The sequence below is a fragment of the Erpetoichthys calabaricus genome, chromosome 3 (genome assembly GCF_900747795.2).
Source record: "Erpetoichthys calabaricus chromosome 3, fErpCal1.3, whole genome shotgun sequence".
Lineage (NCBI taxonomy): Eukaryota > Metazoa > Chordata > Cladistia > Polypteriformes > Polypteridae > Erpetoichthys > Erpetoichthys calabaricus.
Genome location: NC_041396.2, coordinates 117710397 through 117723173, shown reverse-complemented (window position 1 = coordinate 117723173; position 12777 = coordinate 117710397). Strand labels below are relative to the sequence as shown.

At 33.9% G+C, this 12777-nt stretch overlaps 1 protein-coding gene across 1 annotated transcript in view; it reads left to right on the top strand.

The window, feature by feature from the left end:
* The window catches only part of LOC114644763 (atypical kinase COQ8A, mitochondrial-like), a 257203-nt gene that overhangs the window by 91442 nt on the left and 152984 nt on the right, over positions 1-12777 (top strand). The window contains exon 5 of the mRNA XM_051924269.1: positions 5246-5320. Coding sequence (XP_051780229.1) covers positions 5246-5320 — 75 coding nt within the window. The remainder of the gene's footprint in view (positions 1-5245; positions 5321-12777) is intronic.

Genomic DNA, 12777 nt, shown 5'->3' with positions numbered 1-12777 from the left:
TTGCTTTTGTCTTTCTCTATCTCTGTGACATGATCTGCTCCTGACACGCACTTCTTTGAAGAGGAAAATATGTTTGCATTCTTTTAATTGTGAGACGGAACTGTCATCTCTGTCTTGTCATGGAGCACAGTTTAAACTTTTGAAAAAGAGACAAATGTTTGTTTGCAGTGTTTGAATAACGTTCCTGTCTCTCTACAACCTCCTGTGTTTCTGCGCAAATCTGTGACCCAAGCATGACAATATAAAAATAACCATATAAACATATGGTTTCTACTTCGCGGATTTTCTTATTTCGCGGGTGGCTCTGGAACGCAACCCCCGCGATGGAGGAGGGATTACTGTAGCTGGAACATACCTGAGGGAGAACGCATTTCTCATTCAGACAAACCACTTTAGTACTTGTCAGTACTGTTTTTTTTTTTTTTTACTTTGTCTCATATGTCAAGGAAATATGTTTCAGCCCCATGCAGTAGTGTAGAGAGTGAGAGATTATTTAGTGCACTGTGAAATTGTTAATGAAACCAGAAACAAACTTACAGCTGAACATGCAGAGATGCTTCTGTTCATCAAAAAGAATCTGCCATTTACTTTCTCAAAAGAGTCGTACACCTTTCCAGTGGTAGGTGTTCTCCAGTGACGTTTGACCTGTATACCTTTATGCCAGTGAGCTAGCCATCTTAAAAAATGGGATACCAGTAAGAGAAATGTTCATGTTATGTTTTGCCAGATTACTGTGAACACCATTACATCCCATGTTGCAAGATTTGAAACAATGATTTTTTTTTTTTTTTTTCTGTGAAATTTGAGCCATTTTAAAAAATGGCATTGTAATTTAATCAACATTGCATCCGGAAAGTATTCACAGCGCATCACTTTTTCCACAATTTGTTATGTTACAGCCTTATTCCAAAATGGATTAAATTCATTTGTTTCCTCGTAATTCTACACACAACACCCCATAATGACAAAGTGAACAAAGTTTACTTGAGGTTTTTGCAAATTTATTAAAAATAAAAAAAAATGAGAAATCACATGTACATAAGTATTCACAGCCTTTGCCATGAAGCTCAAAATTGAGCTCAGGTGCATCCTGTTTCCCCTGATCATCCTTGAGATGTTTCTGCAGTTTAATTGGAGTCCACCTGTGGTAAATTCAGTTGATTGGACATGATTTGGAAAGGCACACACCTGTCTATATAAGGTCCCACAGTTGACAGTTCATGTCAGAGCACAAACCAAGCATGAAGTCAAAGGAATTGTCTGTGGACCTCTGAGACAGGATTGTCTCGAGGCACAAATCTGGGGAAGGTTACAGAAAAATTTCTGCTGCTTTGAAGGTCCCAATGAGCACAGTGGCCTCCATCATCTGTAAGTGGAAGAAGTTCGAAACCACCAGGACTCTTCCTAGAGCTGGCCGGCCATCTAAACTGAGCTATTGGGGGAGAAGGGCCTTAGTCAGGGAGGTGACCAAGAACCCAATGGTCACTCTGTCAGAGCTCCAGAGGTCCTCTGTGGAGAGAGGAGAACCTTCCAGAAGGACAACCATCTCTGCAGCAATCCACTAATCAGGCCTGTATGGTAGAGTGGCCAGACAGAAGCCACTCCTTAGTAAAAGGCACATGGCAGCCCACCTGGAGTTTGCCAAAAGGCACCTGAAGGACACTCAGACCATGAGAAAGAAAATTCTCTGGTCTGATGAGACAAAGATTGAACTCTTTGGTGTGAATGCCAGGCGTCACATTTGGGGGAAACCTGGCACCATCCCTACAGTGAAGCATGGTGGTGGCAGCATCATGCTGTGGGGATATTTTTCAGCAGCAGGAACTGGGAGACTAGTCAGGATAAAGGGAAAGATGACTGCAGCAATGTACAGAGACATCCTGGATGAAAACCTGCTTCAGAGCGCTTTTGACCTCAGACTGGGGCGATGGTTCATCTTTCAGCAGGACAACGACCCTAAGCACAGAGTCAAGATATCAAAGGAGTGGCTTCAGAACAACTCTGTGAATGTCCTTGAGTGGCCCAGCCAGAGCCCAGACTTGAATGCGATTGAACATCTCTGGAGAGATCTTAAAATGGCTGTGCACCGACGCTTCCCATCCAACCTGATGGAGCTTGAGAGGTGCTACAAAGGGGAATGGGTGAAACTGGCCAAGGATAGGTGTGCCAAGCTTGTGGCATCATACTCAAAAAGACTTGAGGCTGTAATTGCTGCCAAAGGTGCATCGACAAAGTATTGAGCAAAGGCTGTGAATACTTATGTACATGTGATTTCTCAGTTTTTTTTATTTTTAATAAATTTGCAAAAACCTCAAGTAAACTTTTTTCATGTTGTGATTATGGGGTGTTGTGTGTAGAATTCTGACGAAAAAAATGAATTTAATCAATTTTGGAATAAGGCTGTAACATAACAAAATGTGGAAAAAGTGATGCGCTGTGAATACTTTCCGGATACACTGTATGTGATGTACCGTACTTTGACTTAATTTGCAATAAAATGATTCAAAATGAGTCTTTGTTGGTTGGTAACGGTGAAGTTGACAATTGAAGAAAATAAACAAATGCTATCTTCCAGACTCAGTTCAGTGGTATTACTAAATACTAACAAACTATCTGTAGTCATACTTGGTCTAAAAAAAATGGTATTGATGCAACCCTACTCCAAATGTACAATATTTACCTTGCCTTAAACCTTTTTATAAAGTAGTTGCCATAACACTGCTTAACACTAGAATTACCAGAGTCTACGAAAAAACTCATAGATCCGGCCCTTCTTAAAACCGTTCTACCTGTCTTTTGTCCTCTAAATGTGCCGATTAAGATGAGCAGCGAGCAGCCGGCCATTCCATCCCCCAACGTCGCAGAATATTCACTAAGTTTTCCCAGCTCATGCCTTCTTTGATTATCTGGGAGTGACTGAACTGCTGGAGTTTTAGAATGGAAATAATAGATTGTTATTTGGAACACACACATTTCATGTGTGTTCCGTTTCTACAGTAATCTGTGTTAAAACATTGTTAAAACAGAAACTTTTTATATTTTAGTAATAAATGTTACAAAATGTAGGCATAGAATGTGTGAAGCCTGAAGTCCAAACATCAAATACTTGAACAAAGGTTCAAGTACAATACAACACCTTCTGTGGCATAACGCTAAGATTTACTGTCTCAGAGCGCAGCAGCCCTGCCATGCCTCAGAGACCCGAGTTTGATTCCCCGCTGGGGAGAAAGTGTTTTTTTTTTTTTTTTTTTTTCTTTTTCTTCTTTTTAACCTCAAACGGACATAAAATTTATAAATTGGTATGCACTGTAAATCGTTTAAAATGTCGATTGCGGTTATTTCTGTTGATTAATTCATGCTTTTTACTTAGTCAGAACAGGAGCTTATTCAGCTTCTGATCTGACTCTAACAGGGCCAGTATAAATTCACACCTGATCTGATGCTGTTCGTTTTCAAATAATATTGCATTACTTCGACGATGTTTTCTGATTGCTACTATTCACGTCATGAAACGATTTCTTCAAAACGTCACATATATTTGTCTTTCTTTTTTTAAAATGTCCGCGTTATATGCCACGCTATATGCAATCATCAGATTCAAATGTTAACAGTTAACAGTTCACACACACGCAAGGATCGTCTTTCCTACATTTACAACGTGTGTACCTGTTACAATGTACACAGTTCTCTCTATGCTGTGGTTTCTATTACACACCTGAAAGAGACAATATATGTGAAAACATCATCGCACTAATGCAATATTATTTGAAAACTAACAGCGTCAGATCGGGTGTGAATTTACACTGGAACTGGAAATTCTCTGATGTGGAATCAGTTCTGTATGGTTGTGGGTGTGAGTGGTGGACATAACTGGGAATTACTGTGAATGTGCGTGGTGTTTTGAGATAATGAATAGAGCTGCAAATTACAGGTGCTTGTTCAGTGTAATAGGAACCATAGCACAAAGAGGTGTGTACACTGCAACAAGTACACATGTCGTTAATGTAGGAAGGGTGTGTGGGAACTGTTAACATTTGAATGTGATGATTTTATATAGCACGGAATGGAAATCAGCAGTTCTTAGCATTGCACCACACAAGCTGTCATATCAACCGCTTACTGTAACTTGCTTTCTTTTTTCCTTCGGTTATAGTCTTGAATAAAAGTGCACTTGTTTTGTTATACTTTTACATCAACATATGTTCCTGTGTTTGAGTGACACAGGCATGCTCAAAAAATATGCGTGTAACGCCACGAAAAGTGCACGCAGACACTTCAGTTCGCAAGCATTGGTACGAGAATGCAGTCACAAGTACACTGCAGAGCTATAGTGCGTCTTTATATGAAAACAGCAGTGTCAGATGGGGGTGTAGGGAAGGATCCTGAACGCGACTGAGAGAATGAAAAGTGAATAAAAAAAAAAAAAAAAAAAGCTAACCTTTACAAGTATCATAAATTACACCGGCTGTTACAGACTGAAATCAAATGTATCTTTTTATTCTAAAATAGTAAGAATAAGAGCAGTTCACTTCTTAAAAGGGAGTCATGCAGGATCGAACTCGTGACCTTTTGTTTCCCAGTCAGCAGCTGATACTGTTGCGCCACAGTGGCAGTTTTAGTAAACGAGTGTCAATGTCGCACACTAAGGCGACTTTTTTTTCTGCAGTTATATTTTTGAATAAAAGCACACATGTTCTGTTATATTTGTAACCTTTGGTGAAAGTGTTACTTTGATATTTGGACTTCAGGCTTCATACATTATATAGTTTATGCCTACATTTTGTCATTTACTACTAGAATATGAAAAACGTTTCTGCTTTAAAAATGTGTTTACACAGATTACTGTAGAAACGGAACACACATGAAATGCGTGTGTTCCAAATAAGAATCTATTATTTCCACTCTAAAACTCCACTTCACTCCCAGATAATCAATCAAGGCATGAGCTGGGAGAAGTTCGTGCACGTTCTAAGTCGGTGGGGGGATGGAATAGCCGGCTGCTTGCAGCTTGTCTTTATCTGCACATTTAGATGACAAAAGACGCTGGCGGAGAGGTGCGAACGGATTTAAGAAGCGATTTAAGGTGGGACGGATCTACGAGTTTTTTCGTAAGCTCTGGTAATTCTAGTGTTAATTGTATCTAGAGTGGGACTGATGTTACTAAAAATTCTGGTTACTGTTAATGTCAGTATATTAATTTTAAAGTAAATATTAGTGAGTTTTTGTGTTTATCTATTCATTTAAGGTCTGGCTGTAGGTCTTGGGATCGGAGCTCTTGCAGAAGTGGCTAAGAAGAGTCTGCGGTCTGAAGATCAGAATGGTAATTTTTATGCTGTTTGTTATGTGGATACGTTTCAGGGTTTAAGATATCTGGATTCCTGAAACTTTGTGTTGGTATATATTAAAGTACTGTGACTCATTTTATTCAATAAAACTAATAAAAGTGGTTCTAGCTGTATAATAAACAGTTCAATGTTTTATTATATTTACAATGCGTTTTATTTAAAGCACCACTTTTTTTGTGTACACCAAGTGACCTCATTCCAAACTCAAAGTAATCTGTGAACAGCAACATTGTTAATACAGTGTACCTTGCCCTACGGTCAATTGGCATGGATAGCTGTTTAGGCCCTTGTAGATTGTTCCACATAAGTATTTGCACTTGACATATACAGAATATGCAATTAGCAATATGCAAATCTAATGATCATGAGAATAAGCACTCAGTTATGATCTCTAAACTTAGAGGTACTTCTGTAGAACCAAATTGGAGCCATCTTTCTTGTCAAGTACAACTGCCGTTTCACCTAGGACTTGGGTAACTAGGTATCGAGTTTATTCAGGGAAATTAGATGCTGTCCAGTCAGCAAAGGTTTTTTCACTAAAGATGTAAAATTATCACTGCGTAGAAGAGAGTTCATTCTGATTTTGACTAACCTGAAGAATTTCGCATCATCCTTCCCTACTTCAACTCAACCTAAATTTTGTGTGTTAAATGTCTTAACATACTGTATTTGTCCTAGCCGAAAAAGGTATCATACAATTGCATACATCACCTTGACTCCACATTGCCAGACTATAAAACTAGATAATGCATCCAGAATAAGAAAGTAGCCAAGGACAAAGAAAGTCATTAGTTGAAAACTTGCTGAATTTGTTTGTGCAAATATATATATTTTACCAACTCTTCCAACATCAACAATAAGCATTATAATAAAATGGCGCATGGGGGGAGAAAAAAGTTACCAAGTAGCCCAGTAGCCTGAAAGTAGCAATTAGATATTTTTTTTTAAATAAATTGCATCATTTTGAATTAAGTGTTTATGCATGTTCATTTATTTGTAAAATTATATTAAAATAATTTTCTCGTCCTAAGGAATGAAGCTGGGAGATATCTGCATTTCTAATTTTAGTATTTTATTTTGGTAACTAGTCCCCACACCTATAACAGTGCAAGTTGGGGTCTTATCATAATACTGTTATTAAAGTAGAAAAAACTCCATATAGAATGTTCAAAACCAAGTTGTATAGAAACCTAAACCATTCAGAATATGATAGATTAAAAAAAAAGTTAATTATTGTAATTAACAATTAGAAATACATTTACAATGTTTCTTTTTCTCTCTCAACACAATAGCTTCATCTGAATCAAAATAATTTAGTTTATTGCCACCTTGAATTCAAATGACAGTCAGTGCAGATGACATAATTCTTCCAATGCAGACATTTTTCAAGTGTGCATTCCTTTCAATAACCATTTATTCACATATCTTTGGATTTATCGCAATAGTTTACAACCAAACTCCATGTTTGCTGCTGAGGTGACATATTTTGATCTAAATTGCAGGGAATTTCATTAGTTCTATTTGATTTTTGTCAGTTTACTCCTAGAAGATTTAAGGCTCTCTTGTGCCCACTGAGCCAATTTAGAATTGCTATTTAACTTTAGATCAACTTCTTTTGTGGAGCGATAAGAAAACTGATGAACAAGACAAAAATCTGCACTCTTTTTGGACATTGCATGTCCAAGGATTAAGTGTTAATAAGCACCTGTACGGCTTTAGACACATAAGTAAGACTGAATATTTTTCAAACTATATATACTGATGGGACCGTGTAAAGTGAAACCAATAACATTTAATATTGTGTACAGAGTGACATCACATCTTTTTTTACACATTAATCTGTCATTACATTTCTATTTTGTACATGCACAAATTAATTTAATAATTATGAGCATAAGTAATGCAAGAACTGTCCCTCAGAGCTAATTTCAAAACTAGTAACAGAGAACTAACTTGATGTGACGGGACTGAACCAATGAACCAGCAATGCACACTATTCATTAGTAGAGGATTACATTCTTACTAACTTTTGAGTAGTGTAACTTTTAAAACATAGTGAGATGTCATAGACCAAATTTCCTACTAAAATTGTGTCCGTGGAGATTCCAAAATGTCTAAGTCAATTGATACTGTCGCCAACTCTTTACAACTACCAGGTATGTCACTGAACAAGTTAATTTATAAAACTGGAGGCTGATAATATTGCTGCATAATCTTGACTCGCCCAATATTGATTAATAGAACCAGACCATGTTTGAAGAACCTCATCCCAAACTGATAGTACTAACAAGCTGTGCTGGAGGAGAATACATGTTTATTACACACATTCCTCTTAATACCAAAAAAACGTGCATTTCAATATTAGGGTTTTAAGTATGCCATGTTATTTGTATTTGCTATGAATCCTAAGAGGGTACTTGACAAGCATTTAAAATCACATATCTCTACAGATATGCTTGTTTTAATAAAAAAATTGTGTGTAAACAAACTTACTAAAAAAAATATATATATAAAAAAAAAATCAGTTAATCTCAATGGGTTAAGTAACCAATTATATTAGTGCTTCTTTTAGTAGTGTTTGAAAATAAAAGTTCTAGGCTAAGATGAACATGGTCATAAATAACAGCAGCATCATAACTAAGTCTTGACAGAAGGTCGTACATTTTTATTGATATAAAAGAAAAATGATGACTAATTCACAAATAACTATGCAGTGAAGAAAAAGAAAATATATTGCCAAATATTTGTGGAGAATCTTCAAGGTTTAGAAACTTTATCATCCTTTAAGAAATGTTTTAGGTCACGTTTTTTCAACCACAAAACCAAAAAAGTAGTTATTATTGGGGTTAAGCATAGAGTTAAATCTCCTTCCACTGCAAGTTTGTGATTGTTGAAAATATCTTCTCTTATATACAGTAGGTGTATATATTTTAGTCAGAATTAGCTTAGTTAATTTTCCTACTATAATACAGCATCCTCCAGAGTCAGAGCTTTTCTCTGAGGCCATTAAAGTACCTGTCTAACTTTATTTGATCTGTAATATGCACATGGGTCTCTGATGAGAAGGCTACATCTGATTTCAGTTAACTAAGATGTCATAACACTTTTTTTTTCTTTTCAATTTGAAGTTGAAACCTTTGACATCCCAGCTTATAAAATTTAAAATTGACTGCAGTTCTCCGTTTTCTATCTTTTAATGTTATGCTTTTAATAATATGGATATTTCTCTTTTTTTGTGAATTTGGTTTTCCTTTGACAATTGTGCTTAAATTTTGAAAAAAAAAAATCATAGCAGACCCTGCTACCAGTTTTTCAGAAATAATTGTGTAATTAGTATTCCTCCTTTGCTATTTTAATCTTGCTTATAAATGTGTTTTAAGGCCTAGTCCTCCCAGTGTTCAATATGTATGGTCAAACCCTCAAAACCATTAAGAGTCAAGAATTTTGCTGAATTTTCATATTATGTGTTATGAGCTCTCACTACGTGCCCTAGTCGGTTATCGACAATTCTCCATTAATGAAACTTGAATCATAAATCTGCAAATCCTGTCACTCGATGCCAGAAGATTCGTTCATGGAAAAACAACTCAATTATTTTATGTTAATCTTTATAAAGTCGACTAATTCTTATTGTAATTATATTTGATAATAATAAATGATGGTGAATGTAAATTCAAATTTATGTAAACTTTAGTGTATGTTGAACTTACTGACCTAGTTTGTGTGAAATATGGTAACATGATTGTACAACATCCAACCTCTGTTATTACTTGGGCAGGTTTTTTGTTTTGTTTGTTTCTATCTATCCTGACCTACCAATTAACACTAGAATTACCAGAGCCTACGAAAAAACTCGTATATCCGGCCCACCTTAAATCGCTTCTTAAAACCTTTCTCACCTCTCCGCCAGCGTCTTTTGTCATCTAAATGTACTGATAAAGACAAGCTGCCAGCAGCTGGCTATTCCATCCCCCCAACGACTTAGAACGTAAACAGGCTTTTCCCAGCTCTTGCCTTGATTGATTATCTGGGAGTGAAGTGGAGTTTTAGAGTAGAAATAATAAGATTGTTATTTGAAACACACGCATTTCATATGTGTTGCATTTCTACAGTAATCTGTGTAAACACATTGTTAAAACAGAAACGTGTTATATATTCTAGTAGCAATTGACAAAATGTAGGCATAAACTATATAATGTATGAAGCCTGAAGTCCAAATATCAAAGACACTCTTTCACAAAAGATACAAAAAAAAGCCACCACCAAAAAAACCCGCTTTAGTGTGAGACATTGATATGAATTAACTATCACTGCTTCCGTGGCGTAACAGTATCATTCGCTGACTACACATCAGAAGGTCATGAGTTCGATCCTGCACAACTCCCATTTGAGAAGTGTTCTTATTTTCACTATTTTAGAATAAAAAGATACATTTGATACACATATATACACATATATATACATATACATATATATATATGCATATATATATATATGTATGTGTATATATATATATATATATATATATATATACGCATATATATATATATATATATATATATATATATATATATATATATATACGCATATATATATATACGCATATATATATATATATATATATATATATACGCATATATATATATATATATATATATATATATATATATATATATATATATATATATATATATATATATATATATATATATATATATATATATATATATATATATATATACGCATATATATATATATATATATATATACGCATATATATATATATATATATATATATATATATATATATATATATATATATATATATATATATATATATATATATATATATATATATATATATATATATATATATATATATATATATATATATATATATATACGCATATATATATATATATATATATATATATATATATATATATATATATATATATATATATATATATATATATATATATATATATATATACGCATATATATATATATATATATACGCATATATATATATATATATATATATATATATATACGCATATATATATATATATATATATATATATATATACGCATATATATATATATATATATATATATATATATATATATATATATATATATATATATATATATACGCATATATATATATATATATATATACGCATATATATATATATATATATATATATATATATACGCATATATATATATATATATATATATATATATATACGCATATATATATATATATATATATATATACGCATATATATATATATATATATATACGCATATATATATATATACGCATATATATATATATACGCATATATATATATATATATATATATATATATATATATATATATACGCATATATATACAGTGGTGTGAAAAACTATTTGCCCCCTTCCTGATTTCTTATTCTTTTGCATGTTTGTCACACAAAATGTTTCTGATCATCAAACACATTTAACCATTAGTCAAATATAACACAAGTAAACACAAAATGCAGTTTTTAAATGATGGTTTTTATTATTTAGGGAGAAAAAAAATCCAAACCTACATGGCCCTGTGTGAAAAAGTAATTGCCCCCTTGTTAAAAAATAACCTAACTGTGGTGTATCACACCTGAGTTCAATTTCCGTAGCCACCCCCAGGCCTGATTACTGCCACACCTGTTTCAATCAAGAAATCACTTAAATAGGAGCTGCCTGACACAGAGAAGTAGACCAAAAGCACCTCAAAAGCTAGACATCATGCCAAGATCCAAAGAAATTCAGGAACAAATGAGAACAGAAGTAATTGAGATCTATCAGTCTGGTAAAGGTTATAAAGCCATTTCTAAAGCTTTGGGACTCCAGCGAACCACAGTGAGAGCCATTATCCACAAATGGCAAAAACATGGAACAGTGGTGAACCTTCCCAGGAGTGGCCGGCCAACCAAAATTACCCCAAGAGCGCAGAGACGACTCATCCGAGAGGTCACAAAAGACCCCAGGACAACGTCTAAAGAACTGCAGGCCTCACTTGCCTCAATTAAGGTCAGCGTTCACGACTCCACCATAAGAAAGAGACTGGGCAAAAACGGCCTGCATGGCAGATTTCCAAGACGCAAACCACTGTTAAGCAAAAAGAACATTAGGGCTCGTCTCAATTTTGCTAAGAAACATCTCAATGATTGCCAAGACTTTTGGGAAAATACCTTGTGGACTGATGAGACAAAAGTTGAACTTTTTGGAAGGCAAATGTCCCGTTACATCTGGCATAAAAGGAACACAGCATTTCAGAAAAAGAACATCATACCAACAGTAAAATATGGTGGTGGTAGTGTGATGGTCTGGGGTTGTTTTGCTGCTTCAGGACCTGGAAGGCTTGCTGTGATAGATGGAACCATGAATTCTACTGTCTACCAAAAAATCCTGAAGGAGAATGTCCGGCCATCTGTTCGTCAACTCAAGCTGAAGCGATCTTGGGTGCTGCAACAGGACAATGACCCAAAACACACCAGCAAATCCACCTCTGAATGGCTGAAGAAAAACAAAATGAAGACTTTGGAGTGGCCTAGTCAAAGTCCTGACCTGAATCCAATTGAGATGCTATGGCATGACCTTAAAAAGGCGGTTCATGCTAGAAAACCCTCAAATAAAGCTGAATTACAACAATTTTGCAAAGATGAGTGGGCCAAAATTCCTCCAGAGCGCTGTAAAAGACTCATTGCAAGTTATCGCAAACGCTTGATTGCAGTTATTGCTGCGAAGGGTGGCCCAACCAGTTATTAGGTTCAGGGGGCAATTACTTTTTCACACAGGGCCATGTAGGTTTGGATTTTTTTTTCTCCCGAAATAATAAAAACCACCATTTACAAACTGCATTTTGTGTTTACTTGTGTTATATTTGACTAATGGTTAAATGTGTTTGATGATCAGAAACATTTTGTGTGACAAACATGCAAAAGAATAAGAAATCAGGAAGGGGGCAAATAGTTTTTCACACCACTGTATATATATATATATATATATATATATATATATACGCATATATATATATATATATATATATATATATATATATATATATATACGCATATATATATATATATATATATACGTATATATATATATATATATATATACGCATATATATATATATATATATATACGCATATATATATATATATATATATACGCATATATATATATATATATATATATATATATATACGCATATATATATATATATATATATATATATATATATATATATATATACGCATATATATATATATATATATATATATATATATATATACGCATATATATATATATATATATATATATATATACGCATATATATATATATATATATATATATATATATATATATATATATATATATATATATACGCATAT